This window comes from Schistocerca cancellata, chromosome 8 (assembly GCF_023864275.1).
Source record: "Schistocerca cancellata isolate TAMUIC-IGC-003103 chromosome 8, iqSchCanc2.1, whole genome shotgun sequence".
In the NCBI taxonomy this organism is placed as follows: Eukaryota; Metazoa; Arthropoda; class Insecta; order Orthoptera; family Acrididae; genus Schistocerca; species Schistocerca cancellata.
The window spans coordinates 62,205,695-62,231,912 of NC_064633.1; the positions used below are offsets into that span (position 1 = coordinate 62,205,695).

General features: G+C 43.4%; 1 protein-coding gene across 3 annotated transcripts in view; it reads left to right on the top strand.

Annotated features, from left to right (window-relative positions):
• The window catches only part of LOC126094949 (myrosinase 1-like), a 180,430-nt gene that overhangs the window by 99,647 nt on the left and 54,565 nt on the right, over positions 1-26,218 (top strand). For all 3 annotated transcript variants that reach the window (XM_049909602.1, XM_049909604.1, XM_049909603.1), the window contains one exon: positions 21,761-21,876. In XM_049909602.1, coding sequence (XP_049765559.1) covers positions 21,761-21,876 — 116 coding nt within the window. The remainder of the gene's footprint in view (positions 1-21,760; positions 21,877-26,218) is intronic.

Consider the following 26,218-nt stretch of genomic DNA (forward strand, 5'->3'; position numbering starts at 1 on the left):
TCATAAAAAATATCTGGACGACGATTAGCCGACATTCAAGTCGGGTGTGTTCACCCTCGGCTTTTATTGGGGCTTGATTTCTGCTGTGGATATTTCCAGTGACGTGTGTGACTGGTAGTGAATGTTGTGGTAATGATATTGGACGCTGGGATATGGAACGAGGTCGATGTTATGACTTATGTCACAGGTGTTCCACTGAGATCATATTGGGACTTCGGGCAGTCCATTCCATTTCAGGGATGTAACTGTCACCAAACCATTGCCTCACACATGCTACTTTACGACACGGTGCACTGTCAGCTGATGCAATCATCCTCTCCGAACCGTTCCTCTACTGTATGTAGTACACAGAGCTGTAAAACGTGTACGTATCCTTCCGCATTTAATGTTCTCTTAAGCATAAAAAGGGGACTGGAGCAACGCCGTAACACGAATTCTTCTCTCTTTCACTCTTGGCTCTACACCTGATGGCAGATAATGTTCTCCAGGATTTCGCTTGACCCAAACCCTTTCATCTCACCGACATAAGATCCAGCGTGATTTATCACACAAAAACACTCGTGTCCAGTCATCTACTAAACTGTGGCTGCTGAGATGTGCGGCTTATGAGGAAGTTGCAAACAATCTTGTAAGTAGGGCGTTCACACCTAATACCGTTTTACATACCGTAAAGGAACCCTAAAAAAATTAAAATATGCTGAGGTGTTGAGAGGCTGGTAAAATTGGTGGAAAAAGTTCACTTTGCCACGTTAGCTGTTTTATTGTAGTCGCTCAGAGACTGATACAACTGGCTTGATACCATACACGTTCACCCTCAAGAGTTTTACTGCGTAAAAAAAATTATGCAAACCTTTACAGGGCTATTACAAATGATTGAAGCGATTTCATAAATTCACTGTAGCTCCATTCATTGATATATGGTCACGGCACACTACAGATACGTAGAAAAACTCATAAAGTTTTCTTCGGCTGAAGCCGCACTTCTGGTTTCTGCCGCCAGAGCGCTCGAGAGCGCAGTGAGACAAAATGGCGACAGGAGCCGAGAAAGCGTATGTCGTGCTTGAAATGCATTCACATCAGTCAGTCATAACAGTGCAACGACACTTCAGGACGAAGTTCAACAAAGATCCACCAACTGCTAACTCCATTCGGCGATGGTATGCGCAGTTTAAAGCTTCTGGATGCCTCTGTAAGGGGAAATCAACGGGTCGGCCTGCAGTGAGCGAAGAAACGGTTGAACGCGTGCGGGCAAGTTTCACGCGTAGCCCGCGGAAGTCGACGAATAAAGAAAATTGGCTCATGCCACAACTGGAGACCGACAGCGCCGACTTCATCTTTGAACAGGATGGTGCTCCACCGCACTTCCATCATGATGTTCGGCATTTCTTAAACAGGAGATTGGAAAACCGATGGATCGGTCGTGGTGGAGATCATGATCAGCAATTCATGTCATGGCCTCCACGCTCTCCCGACTTAACCCCATGCGATTTCTTTCTGTGGGGTTATGTGAAAGATTCAGTGTTTAAACCTCCTCTACCAAGAAACGTGCCAGAACTGCGAGCTCGTATCAACGATGCTTTCGAACTTATTGATGGGGACATGCTGCGCCGAGTGTGGGAGGAACTTGATTATCGGCTTGATGTCTGCCGAATCACTAAAGGGGCACATATCGAACATTTGTGAATGCCTAAAAAAACTTTTTGAGTTTATGTATGTGTGTGCAAAGCATTGTGAAAATATCTCAAATAATAAAGTTATTGTAGAGCTGTGAAATCGCTTCAATCATTTGTAATAACCCTGTATAACAAACTTACTAGACATTTACTCAGTCCAGGATTTTTAATATCAAGATTAAAATCTTGGCACACGAATTATTAAAGAAAGGCACGAGCTCCTGTCATAAAATTACTTGTAAAATCTGATGTACCATTTTATCTAAATGGCTTAACTTGTGAACCAAGGTGCCACGAAGAGCACTACCGACACGCGCACCAACAGAAGTCAAACTTAATGACGTCAACTGCCACTGATAATTTATAGTTCACGCTCAGAGAGCACCAGACGTCCCTAAATTGAAAGTGTTATAAAAGTAATGGTGAGGAACGTCCAACAGGGGATACAAGTAGACCCAAATGAAACAATAATCTTTACAATAGTGTCGGACTCACATGTGGTAACGTGAAACCGTACAGACTACTGAGCATCTGTACATTGAGCGTACCACTCCCATCTTTAAAACATCGGAAATTGTAGGTGTGTTGCTAAAATCAAAGTGTAGGTGAGGCGAAATTTCTCACTGTCCTAAATACTACGAAGGAAACATGACTTAAAGACGGTACTTACCACATATTAAGAATTCTGATCTTAGTGAGTCAGTAGCGCCGTTGTTATAAAGTTTTGCACGAACGTTTTTGTACGCGGAAATGCCCCTGGGGATGTACGTGTATTGTGCGCAACTGTTGTACCAGTCTCTGAGCGAGAACAATAAAACAGCTAATGCGGCATATTTGACTATCTATCAATTTTACCAACATTTCAACACCTCAGTATGTTTTAATTTGTTAGAGTGTTTCTTTCTGTACTTATAATTGTGAGGTGATGCTCGGCCATTATACCTCATCTGTTTTAAGTCGCCACCCCTAGCCACTGTCCTAGCTGGGCTGCTGGCAGAACTTCGGAAGTCACGAGTTATTCCTCCCGCAGATTTCACGCGATTTTTCGCAACCGACCTCTGCAATGCTGGACGGTCCCTGTCCCTCAGTACTTGAGCATGATCGTTCCTTTGCGTTTTCACTTCACGAGCACACCATTAACAACCGAATTTGGCAACATTAGAAGCGGTGAAATGTCGCCGATGGGCTTCTTACTCAGCTGACGCTCAATGACTAGTCGACGTCCGAAGTCACTGAGCTGTCTTGATCGACCTATTCTGCTGCTACTCTTTGTCTGCTGACAACACAGTGCTTCCCACCTCATTGTTATACCGGCGGATTCGCCTCACATCGTATATAGTGGTCAATTTCTAGTAAGGTCGGGGTATCTGGATCAGACAGAGTATTGTAGGGGTCCAGTCCCAGACTCTTTCAGTTATCAGGAGACAACCAGGAGAGATACGGTGGCGAAGTCACTATTCTCGAGAGCGCCAAGAAAACATCATTGTCACTAACACATCTATTACGTAGAATCGCACCACAGCCAGATCTGCACAGTAGCACATTATCAACAGCGGAATGCCGGCGTGCGATCCATTCGAAGTACCGTCAGCACAGCAAATCGTCAGGTGGCAACTGTCTCGTCACAGGACTGCCATTGAGGGTTGGAATCTGGCGGCATCCAGCTCTGCGTAGCGATCTCCGAAGTGCTCTCTTGAACGGCGAAGATTTGGAGGCGCAGGTCAAGCCTCCAGCAGGCCTGAGGGCTGATGTCGGCCTCCACGTTCCGTCAGAGTCGTCTCGGAAGTACGAAGAGCAGCTGGCAGCAGTAGAGTCCTGGCAGTGGTTCCATAGACGGTCGACGGTCGAAGAGAGCTAGGCGTGCTGAAGATCGATCTCCCCCCCCCCTCCCCACGCTGGATACCTGCAGCTAACACAAGGGGCAGTCAGCACTCGTCAATCAGTCAATCAGTAACCAGACATTTATTAAGAAGTGTGGTGTATTTATGTTGGAGCTTCTCGTGCGCTCTGCGGCGGTAGGGATGGCTGTGACTCCACGTGTCCTCGTTTTCCCTCTCTGTCAGCTCTCCTACTGACTTCAGACTTTCGGAACTTTACATTTCAGAGGCTCTTCTCTACTGGCTCGACACCTGAATACTGGAAGTTGCCTTTTACATTGCCTTTGTTACGGAACTGTGCTTTCTCATTGTTAGGATAGTCTCTCTTGGCTTTCATGATGTCATTATACTTCGGCTGCCATTTCGGGCGCCCGGTCGTTCCCTCGTGCTGTGATAGCTTCCGTGTTTGCCGCAACTCACTCGGCATTTCCCCCTAGCTGGCGGCTTACTGGAGATCGATACAGGCTGTTCGCCTTACTGGAGCTGCCAAGGTAGAACTTGGACGTATTTTTAGTATCCACCAGGGATATTATTCAGGGGCGTAACAGTATATACAGATAGCAGGTGAAGTCGCACGTGATTGGCTCATCAGCTGTAACGGCGTGTTTCGTCTGCAGTAGTTTCTGGTGTTGGAACATTCTTTCGAAGACCTGTGAAAACGCTTGCAGGGTATTTGAGTCCTTTAAGTGAGTGTGCTTTGGTCAGACAGCAGATTTAATACGTTCTGTGCTGTGGGCGTAAATATGAACTTCGATCCGGTTATGAGAATTTCTTTAAAGTTCACGTAAGAAGATACTCGTTACCAGTTACACACTTTCGAAATTATAACACTAGCATTTGTACGGAATGTATTTGACTACATCAGAAACAAGGAATATGAATATCAGAAATAATGCCAGCTTTGCCTCCTCACGTTACTCATAGTGACTCTCATACTTTCGGATGATTGTTTTAGTTTGTACCTGTAAAAATCATTCGCTCCACCAAGTATTGCCGTGTACTGATTCTTTCAAGAGCAACATGTCTTTCAAGTTCCTTTCATATGACAATCAGGATTTATGTAGTCTGTTTCTGCCAGTCGTAGCTGGTAACGTAAATTTTTAATCTCATATTTATTACAGCCCAGAATACCAGAGTTTGTTTTCGATTCGGAATTACGGCTGAATGTTGGAGGGGATGAAATGTCAGCATATTTCTTTCGTATTTGTAGTTGGTTGCTATAGCGTCGTTCACTATAAGTAAGTGGCCACATGGAGTTGCTTCGTGAGCAAATGGCCTTGGGAAAATTTTATAGTGTCGTGACATACCAAACGAACAGATTTATCAATAATATTCACTGTGGTATATGCAGAGTTTTCTTCTTACATTTCTTTTTTGATTTCATTATTGCAGTTACTGCAGAGGTTTGTGTCTTAAACAAGCAGCAAATAAGAAATATCTAGGTACCTAAATAACTTTTATATTCACTTTATGAACTCCATGTACTGTAAATGTAAATATGACTAGTGAGATGTATTATTAATCTAGCAACGATGCATTACTTCATACCACGATATTTCTCGCAATTTCATTTTCTGTCATTGTCTCAAGACGGAGGTATTCAACGGACTTTCCACTGGGCTATTATCAGTTCGTAGCTACGAGTGTAGGTTGAAAAGTAATGCACACATGCTTAAAACAACTAGGAAAACCACATATTTATTAATAAACATAGTCACCGTTAAGACTGCCGGTCGGGGTAGCCGAGCGGTTCTAGGCACTACAGTTTGGAAGCGCGCAACCGCTACGGTCGCAGGTTCGAATCCTGCCTCGGGCATGGATGTGTGTGATGTCCTTAGGTTAGTTAGGTTTAAGTAGTTCTAAATTCTAGGGGACTGGTGACCTCAGAATTTAAGTCCCATAGTGCTCAGAGGCATTTGAACCGTTAAGATTAATTCATTTCTCTCAACCTGTAACAAGTTTTTTCGTTCTGTCACAGAAAAATTCTCGCAACTTTTCTCAAATCCAGGACTTGATACTGGCCTCCACTTCATCGTCCGAGATGTAATGATTAAAATCTCAGGCCGTAATCTCTATGGAGAAAGGAATGTGTGGAGTCGTTTCAAACTCCAGGTTTCGCAAAGCCTCTTCAGTTGTGTGTGGACGAACGAAAGATTATAGGCGCCACGCTGCCTCTAAAACTACGAACCCGACATCGGAGGTTCAAAGACAGTCGGCAGTATACACTGAGAAGAATTTAACGTTGTCACTCGTAGCAGATAATCAGATACGTAAAGTCGACGAGCTTTCCAAAACACAATCAAAAGAATTTTTTGCGGATTGTAGTGATTTGAACTTATTCGGCTAGGAGAAAATGGATATCTTTTCTCTTCTGGGTCGAAATGATGGACCTCTGACTCCCGCCCCGTCACAACATTCAAAAGTAAGTCACCTCCATCATCTCGGTAGCGCTACAAAAAATGCTCGCAGCATTGCAGTCGACACTGTCTCTTCTCGTCTGTTGGAGGGATTGCTTGCAACATTCCAGTCGACACTGTCTGTTCTCGTCTGTTGGACGGCTTGGCACTTATCGTGTACAGATTTTACGTTATCCTCATTGTTCAGTAATGAATCCGACACGTTCCTTGCATACTCCAATAAGGTTTTCCCTACGTTTTCCGGTGATTCTCCGGTCGCCGACGAGTTTGCGATGTTTATCATGTGGCAGACCGGACGTCAGCTGCGTGTTTCAGCAACAATTGTGTCTTTTCCAGGCTCACAGTCAGGAAATTTTACTACCCATCTGTTACAGTAGAATTATCAACAGGATCATCACTACGAGAAGTGAATCTCACACGGAGTCACTTTTTCAGCAATTAAAATTTCGACAACAGCACACTTCTTAACTCGCTTTCACATTGCACTAGAACGCGCCTCCATTCTTCCGCTCTCAAAATTGCGACACATTCAAATGGCGCGTGCATATAGAGGGGGGATTTATCTTCCGCGTGGCACTTGGCGCGTTTCTCAATATCATTTAAATGGCTTTCTACAAGCATGTGAGCATTACTTTTCATCTTACAATCTTACATTCGACGAAACATAGCCGCCATCCCCCCATGAACCATGGACCTTGCCGTTCGTGGGGAGGCTTGCGTGCCTCAGCGATACAGATAGCCGTACCGTAGATGCAACCACAACGGAGGGGTATCTGTTGAGAGGCCAGACAAACTTGTGGTTCCTGAAGAGGGACAGCAGCCTTTTCAGTAGTTGCAGGGGCAACAGTCTGGATGACTGACTGACCTGGCCCTGTAACACTAACCAACACGGCCTTGCTGTTGTGGTACTGCGAACGGCTGAAAGCAAGGGGAAACTACAGCCGTAATTTTTCCCGACGGCATGCAGCGTTACTGTATGATTAAATGTGTTGTCGAATTAAGTCGGGTGATGCTGAAGGAATTAAATTAGGAAATGAGACACTCAAAGTAGTAAAGGAGTTTTGCTATTTGGGGAGCAAAATAACTGATGATGGTCGAAGTAGAGAGAATATAAAATGTAGACTGGCAATGGCAAGGAAAGCATTTCTGAAGAAGAGAAATTTGTTAACATCGAGTATTGATTTAAGTGTCAGGAAGTCGTTGCTGAAAGTATTTGTATGGACTGTATCCATGTAATGAAATGAAACATGGACGATAAATAGCTTGGACAAGAAGAGAAGAGAAACTTTCTAAATGTGATGCTACAGAAGAATGCTGAAGATTAAATGGGTAGATCACATAACTAATGAGGAGGTACTGAATAGAATTGGGGAGAAGAGGAGTTTGTGGCACAACTTGACTAGAAGAAGGGTTCGGTTGGTAGGATATGTTCTGAGGCATCAAGGGATCACCAATTTAGTACTGGAGGGAAGCGTGGAGGGTAAAAATCGTAGAGGGAGACCAAGAGATGAATACACTAAACAGATTCAGAAGGATGTAGGCTGCAGTAGGTACTGGGAGATGAAGAAGCTTGCACAGGATAGAGTAGCATGGAGAGCTGCATCAAACCAGTGTCAGGACTGAAGACCACAACAACAAAAACAACAACATGGCCGCCATGACGGCGTACCAGTTCCCTCCCTGTGTGCAGTACAGCCTCTTTAGCTGTGTCGATAGTCTTGCAACAATGGTCATGACGAAAGCGCAAGACCGACACAGCGCGATAACACACTGTGCAACGTGGGCAGCCGATGTGCGTCTTTGCCGGCTCTCCTGAGGTGCGCAGATGCGGCGGGCAAGTGGAGAGGCGAAACATCGCGCGTGGTAGAAAACGGCGTTCAGCTGCACTCAGGAAACGTCGTGGAGCAGTCAAGAGCACAACCATAAACAACTTTTCAAATCGAGTCCAGAAAAGCAAAGTGTTAGTCGTATTATAGAGTCGGCACAACGAAAGCTTCAGTGGCGAGATACGAACTGCCGATCCGCCAGCCGGTTCGCGTATTTGTTTCCTGTGGAGGGACAACGGCCGTCACCGCGCGGCGTGTTTGACGCGTCCTCAGGACCGCCGAATGATGAAGTGTGCTCCGTGGAGGTAATGCTGCCTAGAGATGGGCAAGCTCGTTCATCCTTGGGAACTAGTTCACTGCTGATAGTTCATTTTTGGGAACCGTTCATTTTTACTCATTCACCGTTCGCTTGTGCTTCGTATATGGTTCTTATGAAGCAATTTCTGTGATTCTGAAGAACCTCTCGTTTAGCCAACCTTAGCCTTGTGTGACTGATCGCAGGGAAATAATATAGGGTGGCGCACGGAAAACCGGCCGCGAGTACAGACTGCTCGCCAATTACGGACGATGTGTTGCCCGTTACGAGCAGGTATAACAAACAGACAAGAACATGAAAATCACACGCGGCGCGCATGGGCTTGAGCTCATGTAGTCCTGTAAACCTGTTGACGGTTGTTTCCCAATTTAATAGACCACAAGGGTCTTGTGTAAAATTCTTCGTTTCGACTTCCACTACATAGCTATGCTACGTTGTAAACAATAATAGTTTACACCCTATATACACTCACGTTGTCTCTGAGTTCGTAGGCGAAGTAGAGACTTCATGGAAACAAATTAAAATGTGGTTTTCTCATACTTGCGTCACACGCTTAGTAAAAATTAGGTTTTAAAGTTGGGTTATTGAAGTTAATGCATCAATAATAATAATAATTAAGTTCGCAGTAATAATGTTTTTGGTTTGAAAGCTCCTTCTGAACAAATATTTTTGAGGTAATAAGTAAATACGATTTTATGTCAATCTATGTCTTTTCAAATGGAGAGGCACCGCTTTTCCTACTGAGCCAAACTGAGCCACAACGCACTTTTTTTTCTTTTTTTGTTTTTTTTTTCTTTTTTGTTTCTCCAAAGAAACCAAAGTAGCAGGTAATGCAAATTGGAAACAACCAAACTTAAAAATAATTAGAGCCTTCCTAAATGTAATGTTTTGTGTATGAAAGATACACGAAAATCGTTTTATATGAATTTTCTTACACTAAAAATTAAGCAAATTATTGAAAGTTCGCTGCTGCATCAAGTCGATGAAACCAAAAAATATATGAATAACAAAAAAAACTTGCCTTGTTATAAGTATGTCTTCTGCTGTTCATCGATATAATGAAGTGAGCTGATATGCCCTTTTGTTACCTGAAAAGACGTACCTATTACATACAACGTAATTTTTATGTAATTTACGTAACTATAAAATACTTTTTGATTACCGGTTGTGGACCCTGAATAGCCAGAACCAAGTGCAAGAACAGTTTGGAACACATGTAAAATAGGCGAGCGCAGTGAACGAAACGAACAACTCGATACTGAACTAACTAGGAGCAGTCGTCAGTGGAATTGAAAAAGGTGGTCAGGCGAAGAACGACGAGTGCGGCCGAGGGAGACCGAGACTGAGATGAGCACGCGACCGAGGCTGGAACGAGAACTGCCGAAGTGACCGCCGCGACCGAAGTGAACTAGTGAACTATGAACCGATCATTCCTCGTTCCCGGGAACTATAAGTAGACCGCCGCGACCGAAGTGAACTATGAACCGATCGTTCCTCGTTCCCGGGAACTATAAATAGACCGCCGCGACCGAAGTGAACTATGAACCGATCGTTCCTTGGAATTCGTTCCTCGGTCCTTTCGTTCATCTTGGTGAACCGTTCCTTTGCACCCGTTTGTTCGCGAACTACCTATCTCTAATGCTGCCACCGCTCTCCGAGTCGGTCTCCACAAATGGCGTGGCGTCACATGTGAATGCAACATCTGTTTTCAATAGATTCGCCCTTGACCAACCCCAGCCACAATTCAGAAAAAGGTGCCTTTGGAAAGGTTGGTGAATAGCCTAAGAAAATTACCGTCAGCTACAACTCGCTTCTGACATCGGTTGTAAGGCTGTTGGAAAGTCTTGGAAAGCGATTCTTGTGAAATTGTTCGAAGCACTGTGCTCACGCACAACGTATTCGAAGCGTAAGCCTCCCGGAGCTGATCTAACTGGAAAAGGCGCCCATACTGCATCAGTGAGTAAACTGTCGATCCTTAGAGCGTTATAAGTCACGTAATCTCTATTTGTGTAGAATGTTTTTGTGAAATGGCTCTGAGCACTATGAGACTCAACATCTGAGGTCATCAGTCCCCTAGAACTTAGAACTACTTAAACCTAACTAACCTAAGGACATAACACACATCCATGCCCAAGGCAGCATTCAAACCTGCGACCGTAGCAATCGCGTGGTTCTGGACTGAAGCGCCTAGAACCGCTTGGCCACCGTGGCCAGCTTTTGCGAAATGCTTTTGACAGCCAGACTGACAGTTTATTATTGTTGATGCTTTTTCTTTCGACAGTTAACTCACTGATGCAATATGGGCGTCTATTCGGACGTTTACTTGAGATTGGCGCAATAACCGAAACAAGCCTGTAGTAAGGAAGTACCACTAATAATTAAACTATTTGCAGCTTGCCTGGAATAATTCGCTACAAACTGTCCAGCAGTTCCGGCAAGTACGATTGTAATGTCATTAGGTAGTTGCTGTTGCCAACTCATCTAGAATGGGAGGCTCTGTTTTTCTGCTTATTATTATTATTTTTATTTTGAGTGTTGCCGACTTAAGCGGTGGGCATTTCTAAAAATGATATTTCATTCAATTTTGATTGACGATTAAATGCTTTTGTGAAGTTTTCCTTTATAACAATATTAATCTTAAATTATTTGTTACGTTAATGAATGTTAGACTCGCTGGATCTTAAGAATTGAGCATATAAGTTGAACAATGGAATAAACTTTTCATATTAATTTCCTCGGCTAGTCAGTTCACTTTAAAGCAAAAAATCTTTAGTTATTAATTACAACAGCAGCCCACACAAGCGCGAGAGTATTTTTTCTTACCTCCGTTAACCATTGTATTGTAGTCGGAGTCCTGGCTCTGGCTATCGGCTGTGGTACTGGAAATAAGGATCTTAAAGCTACGCATTTTCTGCAACGTCGGGCGGCTCTGGAGAAAAATGTATATTATGTTAATAGATGGCGAGTTTTTCGCTTCCGCTAAATTTTATAAGTTAATATCGCCACGTAATGGCGTCGTTGGTTGCATCGGCCGCTGCGATTGTTGCACTGTAAATTGCTCGAATGCAGATTAATTCAAGGAAGGCGACCATGAAATCGGGATCACCTCTTACAAATTAAATGTGCACAATAATATTAAATCGATATATTATCTGCTTAATTAGTACAAATATGCTTACATTTGCCAGCACTCGCAAGATGTCCGACTACACGCAACCAAGACAAGAGAAGAAGTGAAGACGACTGAAAAATTAACAAAAGAGCGTATCGTGTCGTCTCTTTAGATCATTTTGTTATATTTCTTTGCCCTCGAAACTTACACAGAGAAATTATTATAGTACGGAGAAAAATTTATGTTCGCCTGAGCAGCTAGTGCCCATTTATTATTCAAATTTTAAATGTCTCTTTTTTATAAATACTGTTTTTTAAGTCTTCTTATACTTTCGGTTGGGACGCTATGCAGGCACGAAAGTTTAGTGATAGTTACTTGTGAATATTTCTCGAACGGGGAAAACCACTTTGTCAGTATATAGGGCAATTTTATAGAGAAGGCTCATGATCCATACTTCCAGAAACAAATGTTTCAGTAGATGACGGTTTGTATGTGATATGCCTACCCCCATGAACCATGGACCTTGCCGTTGGTGGGGAGGCTTGCGTGCCTCAGCGATACAGATGGCCGTACCGTAGGTGCAACCACAACGGAGGGGTATCTGTTGAGAGGCCAGACAAACGTGTGGTTCCTGAAGAGGGGCAGCAGCCTTTTCAGTAGTTGCAGGGGCAACAGTCTAGATGATTGACTGATCAGGCCTTGCAACACTAACCAACACGGCCTTGCTGTTGTGGTACTGCGAACGGCTGAAAGCAAGGGGAAACTAAAGCCGTAATTTTTCCCGAGGGCATGCAGCTTTACTGTATGGTTAAATGATAATGCCGTCCTCTTGGGTAAAATATTCCGGAGGTAAAATAGTCCCCCATTCGGATCTCCGGGCGGGGACTACTCAAGAGGACGTCGGTATCAGGAGAAAGAAAACTGGAGTTGTATGGATCGCAGCGTGGAATGTCAGATCCCTTAATCGGGCAGGTATGTTAGAAAATTTAAAAAGGGAAATGAATAGGTTGAAGTTAGATACAGTAGGAATTAGTGAGGTTCGGTGCCAGGAGGAACAAGACTTTTGGTCAGGTGAATACAGGGTTATAAATACAAAATCAAACAGGGGTAATGCAGGAGTAGGTTTAATAATGAATAATAAAATAGTAATGCGGGTAAGCTACTACCACCAGCATAGTGAACGCATTATTGTGGCCAAGATAGACACGAACCCCACGCCTACTACAGTACTACAAGTTTATATGCCAACTAGCTCTGCAGATGATGAAGAAATTGATGAAATGTATGATGAGATCAAAGAAATTATTCAGGTAGTGAGGGGAGACCAAAATCTAATAGTCATGGGTGACTGGAATTCGAGAGTACGAAAAGGGAGAGAAGGAAACATAGTGGGTGAATATGTGTGTGGGAGAGAAATGAAAGAGGAAGCCGCCTGATAGAATTTTGCACAGAGCATAACTTAATCATAGCTAACACTTGGTTCAAGAATCATAAAAGAAGGTTGTATATATGGAAGAATCCTGGAGATACTAGAAGGTATCAGATAGATTATGTCATGGTAAGACAGAGATTAAGGAACCAGGTTTTAAATTGTAAGACATTTCTAGTGGCAGATGTGGACTGTGACCACAATTTATTGGTTACGAACTGTAAAATAAAACTGAAGAAACTGCAAAACGGTGGGAATTTAAGGAGATGGGACCTGGATAAACTGACTAAACCAGAGGTTATACAGAGTTTCAGGGAGAGCATAAGACAACAACTGACAGGAATGGGGGAAAGAAATACAGTAGAAGAAGAATGAGTAGCTCTGAGGGATGAAGTAGTGAAGGCAGCAGTGGATCAAGTAGGTAAAAAGACGAGGGCTAGTAGAAATCCTTGGTTAACAGAAGAAATATTGAATTTAATTGATGAAAGGAGAAAATATAAAAACGCAGTAAATGAAGCAGGCAAAAGGGAATACAAACGTCTCAAAAATGAGATCGACAGGAAGTACAAAATGGCTAAGCAGGGATGGCTAAAGGACAAATGTAAGTATGTAGAGGCTTATCTCACTAGGGGTAAGATAGATATTGCCTACAGGAAAATTAAAGAGAAATTAAAGAGACCTTTGGAGAAAAGAGAGCCACCTGTATGAATATCAAGAGCTCAGATGGAAACCCAATTCTAAGCAAAGAAGGGAAAGCAGAAAGGTGGAAGGAGTATATAGAGGGTCTATACAAGGGCGATGTACTTGTGGACAATATTATGGAAATGGAAGAGGATGAAGATGAAATGGGAGATACGATACTGCGTGAAGAGTTTGACAGAGCATTGAAAGACCTGAGTCGAAACAAGGCTCCGGGAGTAGACAACATTCCATTGGAATTACTGACGGCCTTCGGAGAGCCAGTCCTGACAAAACTAAACCATCTGGTGAGAAAGATGTATGAGGCAGGCGAAATACCCTCAGACTTCAAGAAGAATATAATAATTCCAATCCCAAAGAAAGTAGGTGTTGACAGATGTGAAAATTACCGAACTATCAGTTTAATAAGTCACAGCTGCAAAATACTAACGCGAATTCTTTACAGACGAATGGAAAAACTGGTAGAAGCCGACCTTGAGGAAGATCAGTTTGGATTCCGCAGAAATGTTGAAACACGCGAGGCAATACTGACCCTACGACTTATCTTAGAAAATCGATTAAGGAAAGGCAAACCTACATTTCTAGCATTTGTAGACTTAGAGAAAGCTTTTGACAATGTTGACTGGAATACTCTCTTTCAAATTCTAAAGGCGGCCGGGGTAAAATACAGTGAGCGAAAGGCTATTTACAATTTGTACAGAAACCAGATGGCAGTTATAAGAGTCGAGGGGCATGAAAGGGAAGCCTGTACCCGATGTTATATGTTGCTGTAAATTGAGCAAGCAGTAAAGAAAACAAAATAAAAATTCGGAGTAGCTATTAAAGTTCATGCAGAAGAAATAAAAACGTTGAGGTTCGCCGATGACATTGTAATTCTGTCAGAGACAGCAAAGGACTTGGAAGAGCAGTTGAACGGAATAGATAGTGTGTTGAAAGGAGGATATAAGATGAACATCAACAAAAGCAAAACGAGGATAATGGAATGTAGTCGAATTAAGTCGGGTGATGCTGAGGGTATTAGATTAAGAAATGGGACACTTAAAGTAGTAAAGGAGTTTTGCTATTTGGGGAGCAAAATAACTGATGATGGTCGAAGTAGAGAGGATATAAAATGTAGACTGGCAATGGCAAGGAAAGCGTTTCTGAAGAAGAGAAATTTGTTAACATCGAGTATAGATTTAAGTGTCAGGAAGTCGTTTCTGAAAGTATTTGTTTGGACTGTAGCCATGTATGGAAGTGAAACATTGACGATAAATAGCTTGGACAAGAAGAGAATAGAAGCTTTCGAAATGTGGTGCTACAGAAGAATGCTGAAGATTAGTTGGGTAGATCACATAACTAATCAGGAGGTATTGAATAGAATTGGGGAGAAGAGGAGTTTGTGGCACAACTTGACAAGAAGGGACCGGTTGGTAGGACATGTTCAGAGGCATCAAGGGATCACAAATTTAGCATTGGAGGGCGGCGTGGAGGGTAAAAATCGTAGAGGGAGACCAAGAGATGAATACACTAAGCAGATTCGAAAGGATGTAGGTTGCAGCAAGTAGTGGGAGATGAAGAAGCTTGCACAGGATATAGTGGCGTGGAGAGCTGCATCAAACCAGTCTCAGGACTGAATACAACAACAACAACAACGCTAAAGTAAGGTATCTTAATTTGTCCTACGGTATGGCTCTACAATCGGTTCCTCATACAAACCCGTGCAGAGAGCTGAGTGCGCAGACAAGCTGCGGATATGTAACAGCGCGTGAGCCCCGTGCTTCGAGCGATGCCACGGGATGCAACTGCTGACAGTTTCCTGCAGCCCCACAGCTCATGTCCGAAGTATGTTGTTGCTGACGGTGATTACTTTGGAGGCCAGTAAATGTATTTTGTTTGTAACTCTCGTTTCCTTTATTTTCTGAGACTATTCACCGTACCTTTCAGACACACCTCGTATATTCCATCTTACGATAACCGTCAAGGCTTGAGAAGATAAAGTGAGCGACAAACAAAATGACAGTTTATTTGTATTAATATGTAATCCCTATGCCCTAACGACCACAAAATGGTTGAAAACGTACGACAAGCTCATCTACGATAGGTACCAAATCCATAAAATCTAATTTAACGGGAGGGACAGAAACTGTTTACAAATCACAGTAGCAACAGAATATGTTTCGTAGTTTTGATGTTATATACAGAGAGATCTTGAGACACATTAGGTAAAGTATCTCTGTTGAAATTTTATTTGTTTAATTGTTATTGCGCAAATATAAATGTATTTGGTACCTTTTACCAGAAAATTGTGTTAGCTTTGGCAAATATTGTTCTGGAGAGACATTATGTTACTACAAGCAGTAAAATATAGTTGGCTGATGCATATGCATTGTTTTGTACTGCAGTTTACATTTTTCAGGCTTATTTTGAACTGTTATTAGCCTAATGGTTTAGAAATACTGCAAAGAAAATTTTTGAGAACATTTTTATTTCACCAAGTATTTTACACACTATTTTCGTCTTTACCCAAACTGGACGGTGAACCAAGTGGCATTCCCTTGCACTTCCTGCAGGAAATACACTACTGGCCATTAAAATTGCTACACCCAGAAGAAATGCAGATGATAAACGGGTATTCATTAGACAAATATATTATACTAGAACTGATATGTGATTACATTTTCACGGAATTTGGGTGCATAGATCCTGAGAAATCAGTACCCAGAACAACCTCTTCTGGCCGTAATAACGGCCTTGATACGTCTGGGCATTGAGTCAAACAGAGCTTGGATGGCGTGTACAGGTACAGCTGCCCATGCAGCTTCAACACGATACCACAGTTCATCAAGAGTAGTGACTGGAGTATTGTGACGAGCCAGTTGCTCGGCCAACATTGAACAGACGTTTTCAGTTGCTGAGAGATCTGTAGAATGTGCTGGCCAGGGCAGCGGACAAACATTTTCTGTATCCAGGAAGGCCCGTACAGGACCTGCAACATGCGGTCGTGCATTATCCTGCTGAAATGAGGGTTTCACAGGTTTCGAATGAATGGCTCTGAGCACTATGGGACTCAACTGCTGTGGTCATAAGTCCCCTAGAACTTAGAACTACTTAAACCTAACTAACCTAAGGACAGCACACAACACCCAGCCATCACGAGGCAGAGAAAATCCCTGACCCCGCCGGGAATCGAACCCGGGAACCCGGGCGTGGGAAGCGAGAACGCTACCGCACGACCACGAGATGCGGGCGTTTCGAATGAAGGGTAGTGCCACGGGTCGTAACACATCTGAAATGTAACGTCCACTGTTCAAAGTGCCGTCAATACGAACAAGAGGTGTCCGAGACGTGTAACCGATGGCACCCAATACCATCACGCCGGGTGATACGTCAGTATGGCGATGACGAATACACGCTTCCAATGTGCGTTCACCGCGATGTCGCCAAACACGGATGCGACGATCATGATACTGTAAACAGAACCTGGATTCACCCGATAAATGACGTTTCGCCATTCGTGCACCCAGGTTCGTTGTTGAGTACACCATCCCAGGCGCTCCTGTCTGTGATGCAGCGTCAAGTGTAACCGCAGCCATGTCTCCGAGCTGATAGTCCCTGGTGCTGCAAACGTCGTCGAACTGTACGTGCAGATGGTTGTTGTCTTGCAAACGTCCCCATCTGTTGTCTCAGGGATCGAGACGTGGCTGCACGATCCGTTACAGCCATGCGGATAAGATGCCTGTCATCTCGACTGCTGGTGATACGAGGTCGTTGGATCCAGCACGGCGTTCTGTATTAGCCTCCTGAACCCACCGATTCCATATTCTGCTAACAGTCATTGGATCTCGACTAACGCGAGCAGCAATGTCGCGATACGATAAACCGCAATCGCGATAGGCTACAATCCGGCCTTTATCAAAGTCGGAAACGTGATGGTAGGCATTTCTCCTCTTTACGCGAGGCATCACAGCAAAGTTTCACCAGGCAACGCCGGTCAACTGCTGTTTGTGTACGAGGTGCCTTCAAGTTCTAAGGCCTCTGATATTTCTTCTAATTAACTACTCACCCGAAATCGATGAAACTGGCATTACTTCTCGACGTAATCGCCCTGCAGACGTATACATTTTTCACAACGCTGACGCCATGATTCCATGGCAGCGGCGAAGGCTTCTTTAGGAGTCTGTTTTGACCACTGGAAAATCGCTGAGGCAATAGCAGCACGGCTGGTGAATGTGCGGCCACGGAGAGTGGCTTTCATTGTTGGAAAAAGCCAAAAGTCACTGGGAGCCAGGTCAGGTGAGTAGGGAGCATGAGGAATCACTTCAAAGTTGTTATCACGAAGAAACAGTTGCGTAACGTTAGCTCGATGTGCGGGTGCGTTGTCTTGGTGAAACAGCACACGTGCAGCCCTTCCCGGACGTTTTTGTTGCAGTGCAGGAAGGACTGCTGTTTGTGTACTATGAGAAATCGGTTGGAAAGTTTCCTCATGTCAGCACGTTGTAGGTGTCGCCACCGGCGCCAATCTTGTGTGAATGCTGTGAATATTGCATATCACTGCATCTTTTACCTGTCGGTTAAATTTTGCATCTGTAGCACGTCATCTTCGTGGTGTAGCAATTTTAATGGCCACTAGTGTATTAAAGACATACTGTAAAACAGGCAACAAGGATGTAACCCACTAACGTCTACCATCCATAAGGAGACTGACATCTTCACAATATCTTTTTCCCTACATGTATGGTACATAACATTCGTTCCTGTGTAAAGTAATTAACAAAAAAGTAAACGTGCTTCAAAACAATGGACAGCTTTACTCTGCTGCAGGTTGTCTTTATTAATCACTTCATTGTCACTAACATCATTGGGAGATTCTGTACCTTTATTTTCATTCAGTGCTCCATTATAAAAGGGCAAATCTCCTCCTGATTATCCCAAGTCCCCAAGAAGTTTAATTATGCCACTTCTTTTTGTAAGTTGTACATGGCGTTTAGCATAAAGTTTCATAATCTTTGCCATAATGTGCTCATATTTTACTGACTTTTCATAGACGTTTCTGTTCACAATGCGATGTTTCCGCGTAGTATGGGTTCAGATCAACCACACTTGTTTTCGCCTGCAAAGTAGTCCTCTCCTCTCAGCTTATCTTTATTCGTTTGGAAACAGCACACAGATTTCCAACAGATGACACAATTGAAGTCGACACCCAACACAAACACAGCCTTACCTTTGTTGTCCTAACCTTTAGATTTGTAATGTGAAGTAGTGTTTACGTTATTCACAAAATAACATCCACATTTTTCAAATATTCAGGTCTACAGGAATATATTTTGTCCCCAGTGCTCCACCTCGGCTTTAACACTTTTCTCTCCATTTTAATAATTGAATACGGTAAGAAATCTATTGTTGAAGTTTGTCAGCCCTCAGTCTAGACCCACCTCTCTTCACTGGACCAATAACGCCCGTCCGCTGCTTTGCTTTTGCAATATTTTCATCCATTCGCCTACCAGTGTTCAATACACTTAGAAATATATCTCGACACACGTTTACAATCACAGTCTCAGATTTTACTTTACGTAAGTATTTTACAGACGTTGCCATCTTGACACCTTTACCATTTTCCTAATTGGGTCTGCGCCTCTCCGGTGAAATTAGGTCAATGGATGACGAACTGAAGTTCTTTTCTGAAACAGAACCTTTATTCTGAAAGAAACTGTCATTGTAACTTTTGAATTTCAGTTGGCGATAAGCGTGCAGCACTGCAGAAGCCACTGTCACGTTCACAACTCATCTGAGGCGCTATGCTAGCCTTTTTGCATTCTCATTTTGTTTCGCGATATTTGTGTTCCACTTTTTTGGGCCACGTAGCGAACCTTTTCCTTGGATTTCCAGTCTCCGTTGGTGATTCGTAGTATTCATCTGATGTATCATATTGCATAATTTAATAAAAAACTCACAAAAAAAGAATTTCATACATGTCCTTGCAACATAACAGAATTTCATGTAAAAAACATGTCGGCCATGTTGTGTGTGACGTCATTACCAAGAAGAGCAACGATTGGCTGCTGGGCTACTTTTCGTAAACGAAATAAGACTGGATTAGGTACTCTCCGCCGTGAATCGCAAGTGTTAAAGGGCAATATATAGCGGATACGGTACGCTTTGACACACATAACAGTTACTATTACATAGGTAAAGGTACAAGTAACGCTGCCCCCCTTCTAACAGCCGTGTACCCCAAGTCTCTAGAGGAACGGAAGGTTCCAAATGATTGGAAAAGAGCACAGGTAGTCCCAGTCTTCAAGAAGGGTCGTCGAGCAGATGCGCAAAACTATAGACCTATATCTCTGACGTCGATCTGTTGTAGAATTTTAGAACATGTTTTTTGCTCGAGTATCATGTCGTTTTTGGAAACTCAGAATCTACTATGTAGGAATCAACATGGATTCCGGAAACAGCGATCGTGTGAGACCCAACTCGCTTTATTTGTTCATGAGACCCAGAAAATATTAGATACAGGCTCCCAGGTAGATGCTATTTTCCTTGACTTCCGGAAGGCGTTCGATATAGTTCCGCACTGTCGCCTGATAAACAGAGCCTACGGAATATCAGACCAGCTGTGTGGCTGGATTGAAGAGTTTCTAGCAAACAGAACACAGCATGTTGTTATCAACGGAGAGACGTCTACAGACGTTAAAGTAACCTCTGGCGTGCCACAGGGGAGTGCTATGGGACCATTGCTTTTCACAATATATATAAATGACCTAGTAGATAGTGTCAGAAGTTCCATGCGGCTTTTCGCGGATGATGCTATAGTATACAGAGAAGTTGCAGCATTAGAAAATTGTAGCGAAATGCAGGAAGATCTGCAGCGGATAGGCACTTGGTGCAGGGAGTGGCAACTGACCCTTAACATAGACAAATGTAATTTATTGCGAATACATAGAAAGAAGGATCCTTTATTGTATGATTATATGATAGCGGAACAAACACTGGTAGCAGTTACTTCTGTAAAATATCTGGGAGTATGCGTGCGTAACGATTTGAAGTGGAATGATCATATAAAATTAATTGTTGGCAAGGCGGGTACCAGGTTGAGATTCATTGGGAGAGTCCTTAGAAAATGTAGTCCATCAACAAAGGAGGTGGCTTACAAAACACTCGTTCGACCTATACTTGAGTATTGCTCATCAGTGTGGGATCCGTACCAGATCGGGTTGACGGAGGAGATAGAGAAGATCCAAAGAAGAGCGGCGCGTTTCGTCACAGGGTTATTTAGTAACCGTGATAGCGTTACGGAGATGTTTAACAAACTCAAGTGGCAGACTCTGCAAGAGAGGCGCTCTGCATCGCGGTGTAGCTTGCTCGCCAGGTTTCGAGAGGGTGCGTTTCTGGATGAGGTATCGAATATATTGCTTCCCCCTACTTATACCTCCCGAGGAGATCACGAATGTAAAATTAGAGAGATTAGAGCGCGCACAGAGGCTTTCAGACAGTCGTTCTTCCCGCGAACCATACGCGACTGGAACAGGAAAGGGAGGTAATGACAGTGGCACGTAAAGTGCCCTCCGCCACACACCGTTGGGTGGCTTGCGGAGTATAAATGTAGATGTAGATGTAGATGTATCTCATTTTTCAGTTTTTCGAATGTGGGGTCTTTTGGAGATGAGCTTCTCATACATGTGAATGAAAAATTGAGTGATTAGGTTTCCCAAGTGCTGCAACCACTAGTCTTAAGAATGTCTACGATGTGTTTGCATAGCGTAACGCAGTGGGTGTGACAGATGAGGACTCTGCTACTACGTAACGCTGTTGCGAGTGGTCATTCGATTTGAGTACATTTCTGGATGCTGTCGTTCGGCATTTGTCTCAAAATGTACTTGAAGTCAGTAAACAACCGCGTTGCGGTACAGGAAATTATTATCCGGTAAGACGAATTGGTTACCCAGTCTTAGCGGGTTGCTCCGCTAGGTGCCTTCACGATGCAGTTCAAAGTAGCGAGCACTGTTATCTATGCGAGCACAACAGATGATCACGGAAAATATATTTGTGGTAGGCCGCGACAGCCTGTTATTAACGTCAGCTACCTAGTAGAGGAATAAAACACTGACAGAAAAAATGTTTCATTGTTGGCGCAGAGATATAGATTTCTCTAGACCTTTCCATCACGGAAAAAATGTGAAGCAGTTTCCATGATTCAATTCAGGCACTTCGGCGTTATTAGTAAAAAATTGCTAACTATTATACCACGTGGTCAGTTTGCTTAAACTGCTGTATATATATAATGAATATGTGTCCATTCTCTTATTTCCTCATTTCTTACCTTGTCACCTCGGAAATTCTACAGGCTCTATTCACCACAAAGATAATAATAAATCTGATCTTTTTTCTACCTTAGCAATATTACAGTGCCTAATGAGGACTTTGTGTTTCAGGAACGTCTGACTTCTTCGGAATAAATCATTATGCAACGAAATTCGTGATATCCGGCGAGGAAGGTATATCGCCTTCCATGACTCGGGATACGGGGACCGTCCTAGTTGATACGCAGGTATGGAAAAAAAAACAACTGTATATACCATCTAGACGGCCACTTTGTGTTATTTCTACTGAAGAACAACACACTAAACACAACAAAACACATTTTAACAATGACTTTGGAAATGATACAATATTTGAACATACAACACGCCTGTTGTCCTGCAGAAAGGTAGTAGGACATTTTTATAGTTTTTTTGCGGCTACGGAAACTATGTTTGTTTTAAGAAAGGAGTATGCCGATTGTCGTTCCACGCTATGGAGTTCATAGTGCCAAATATTCCGCCGGGTGCCATTATCATAGTGTCATTATCATCATAGTGTCATTATCATCAGAAGCCAAATAGTCCCTCCAAACTTCCTTAAAATCCCTAAGTAATGGATGTGCGTTCGAAGAAATGTCCTGTAGCGTTTGCTAGCTTAGGTTTTTCGTCATTGCTTACAATCACTTGACGCGAATTCCAGGATAGTTCACTGAAGAATGACAAGTTTCTTATTCGTCACATTCAGCCGAAGACAACACGCAAGAAACCGGTCAAAACGTCGCTTCAGAAAGAACGCATTACTCTGTTTGGTTCCCGAGCAGATTTCATCAATATTGGCTATTGGAAGTAGTAATTTGAGTACGATAATAATGAATACAGCCTGCATTTAACTTGTAAAGAACAGATTAAAAGGTAATGAATAAACAGAAAAATTACGTTCTGGACCATAGGCTACGAAAAAATGGAATTAGTCACGTGAATAGTTTCCATTTCTGTAACGATTTCGACACCAGTATGTACACCATTTACTGTATCTTGGTTTTGAATAAAGGGTACATTGTATCACACGTTCTGTTATAATGCAGGTGCTTACTCTTCGATGTGGATGATATACACAGAACCACGATCGTATTCACGCAAGTGTACAAACACACACACACACACACACACACACACACACACACACACAACGTAATTTTTGTTACCGTTCATGGCAAGCCATCCCAGGTTTACATTTCAACAAGATAATGCCTGCCCGCATACGGCGAGAGTTTCTACTGCTTGTCTTCGAGCTTGCTAAATCCTATCTTTGCTTGCAAGGGCGCGGGGTCTCTCTCAAACTGAGAACTTTCGGAGCTCTATGGGCAGAGTCCTCAAACCTGCTCTGGATTATGACAATCTAACCTGCCAAGTGGACAGAATATCCCTCAGGAGGACGTCTAACAACATTATCAGTCAATGCCAAGGCTGCTTACGTAAGGGGCAGAGATGGACCAACAAGTATTGACTTGCTCAATTTGTGAAGCTCTTCCTGTTAAATAAATAATCCAATTTTTATGAAATCATTTGTTTGTCTGTATATCACAATTCTGACGTTACGGCTAATAATGGAAGCAAGGCTAAAGAAAAATCAAGACACTTTCATAGGATTTGTCGACCTGGAAAAAGCGTTCGACAATATAAAACGGTGCAAGGTGTTCGAGATTCTGAAAAAAGTGGGGGTAAGCTATAGGGAGAGACGGGTCATATACAATATGTACAACAACCAAGAGGGAATAATAAGAATGGACGATCAAGAACGAAGTGCTCGTATTAAGAAGGGTGTAAGACAAGGCTGTAGCCGTCTAATGAGTACACAGTATGGTCTGAGAGTAAATCGGAGAAAGACGAAGGTAATGAGAAGTAGTAAAAATGAGAACAGCGAGAAACTTAACATCAGGATTGATGGTCACGAAGTCAATAAAATTAAGGAATTCTGCTACCTAGGCAGTAAAATAACCAATGACGGACGGAGCAAGGAGGACATCAAAAGCAGACTCGCTATGGCAAGAAAGGCATTTCTGGCCAAGAGAAGTCTACTAATATCAAATAGCGGCCTTAATTTGAGGAAGCAATTTCTGAGGATGTACGTCTGGAGTACAGCATTGTATGGTAGTGAAACATGGACTGTGGGAAAACCGGAACAGAAGAGAATCGAAGCATTTGAGATGTGGTGCTATAGACGAATGTTGAAAATTAGGTGGACTGATAAGGTTCTACGCAGAATCGGAGACGAAAGGAATCTGTGGAAAACACTGATAAGGAGAAGGGACAGGATGACAGGACATCTGCTAAGACATGAGGGAATGACTTCCATGGCACTAGAGGGAGCTGTAGAGGGCAAAAACTGTAGAGGAAGACAGAGATTGGAATACGTCAAGCAAATAATTGTTCGTGGCGGGCCGCACCAAACCAGTCAGTAGACTGATAAAAAAAAAAAACCATCACATCTACCGATTTCCGCCCAATTCGCATACCCCCCATTGGGCTCATAATTCTTTTGTGAGTACTTGCTTGCTTACCACGGGGCCTCAGCTTTTGCAGTATTACTTCGTTTCCACACTGCAAGCTTATGCTTCCACTCTTCCTTTCCCCTTCTATCCGAAGATTTTCCTGGCGCAGACCCTGTTTGGATCTGGTTTATGTTTGGGATTCGAGTTTCCCCTTCCAGTATTCTCTACTACGCTTCATTAAATAAACACATGATCTCCATTGCTGAGTTTGAACTACCAAAAAGTTTCAAAATTCAGCAGAAGTGCGGATCGTGCAGGGAGGGTTGCCCAGGGCAGTGTATGCTCTATCTTTGTGTCTTTGCATCTTTACACCCTTCTTATTATTAAGAAAGTAATATATCCTAAACCCAGCATGGTAGCCATCCTGTCATCGGTGGGAGGGTGTGTGGGGGGGGGGGGGGGGGAGGCGCAAGTACCTGCACAGTAGTAGCCCCCCAGACCATGCATGGATCGCACTGTTCGTGCCTGAGCTGAAAACTTCCATGTATGCCAAGGAGTATGTGCCCATCGTGACCTGGCCATGGGAAACGGATTATTGGCCAAGTAGGTGTTGCCGAGGCTGGATGAAGCCCATGGGGAGAGCCCTTGTTTGGAGTGGGTGACACCGCAAATGAAGCCACAAATGAGTCGCAAATGAAGTGGATGAAGTTATCTCCCGCTGGTGGCCATATGGCACCAGCAATCTCAATGGAAGGGAAGTCATGTAGAGAGATATGACCTTAAGATTTTCCTTTCCCTGGCTACGCCTTGGGAGGAATGTAGAGCTAAGTGGCAAGTAGAAAAGTACTCCTTCGATTACTTGGTTTGCACAAGGGATGGTGGGAATTCCTTCTTCAAAACAAAGCTCTTATTCTTTGGGGAGAACGTAGAAGAGAAGTTTCTGGAAACGGCAGCCGTCTCCAAAATGAAAAGAGGGTCAGTTTTGATCAAAACGACATCCCCCACCCAGTCATAGGCGCTGCTCGCCTGTAACAAGCTGGGTGACATAACAGTGACTGTCATTCCCCATAATAGTCTAAATGTGGTGCAGGGCACCATTTATCATCGAGACCTGCTCTTGCAATCTGACGACGAGCTAAGTGCCAAGTTGGAGCAACAGGGTATTCAGTTTGTACTTTGTGTACATAGAGGACAAGGACTATAGGGTTACTAACAGTGCCTTCATCTAGGCCTTTGAGGGCTGTTCTTTGCCTGAAAAGGTCGAGATGGTGGTATACCAATGTGGCGTGAAAGTATATGTTGCCCCTCCCCCTCAAGTGTTTGAAATTCGGAAGATGGTGTTGCAATGCCAGCTCCTAGCTCAAAGAGATAGGAGATTCCAGTGGTGCCAACAGCACCAGATTCCGCCTGTTCCACTCCTATGGCCGAAGAAGATGTTCTGGCGGCCCCTGAGGCCCATGGCCTCATCACACAACAGAACCCAGAACCTGTGTGTGTTGGTTACCCCTCAACCAGTGGCAGCAGGTGACCCTTGGGCATAACCTGCCTCCTTGGTCCCTTCATGGCCTCACAGGACATCGACTGCATTATTCTACAGTGGAATTGTAGCGGTTTTTTCCATCATCTGGCTGACCTACGCCATCTTTTAATCATTTCCCCTGATTTCTGCACTGTCATTCACAAGATTTGGTTTCCAGAAACGTAGACCCAGGCCCTTCTTGGATGCCGGGAATATTATAAGAATCGTACGACCTATGACAGGGCATCGGGTGGAGTTTGCACATATGTTCCGGACATTCTTTATAGCAAACTTACGCCTCTTAATACACCTTTTGAGGCTGTGGCTGTTCAGATAAGGTCATTTCAGGATATTATCATTTGCGATGGTGACATGTCTCAGAACATATTGTTTGCACTGATTTTTTAGTTCCGCCACCTTTCCTAATCTTGTGTGATTTCAACGCCCATAACCCTCTGTGGGGTGGAACCACGTTCACTGCCCATGGTAAAGACGTCGAACATTTACTGTTACAACTTGACCTTTGCCTCTCGAATATTGGTACACCCACACACTTCATTGTGGTGCATGGGACTTGCT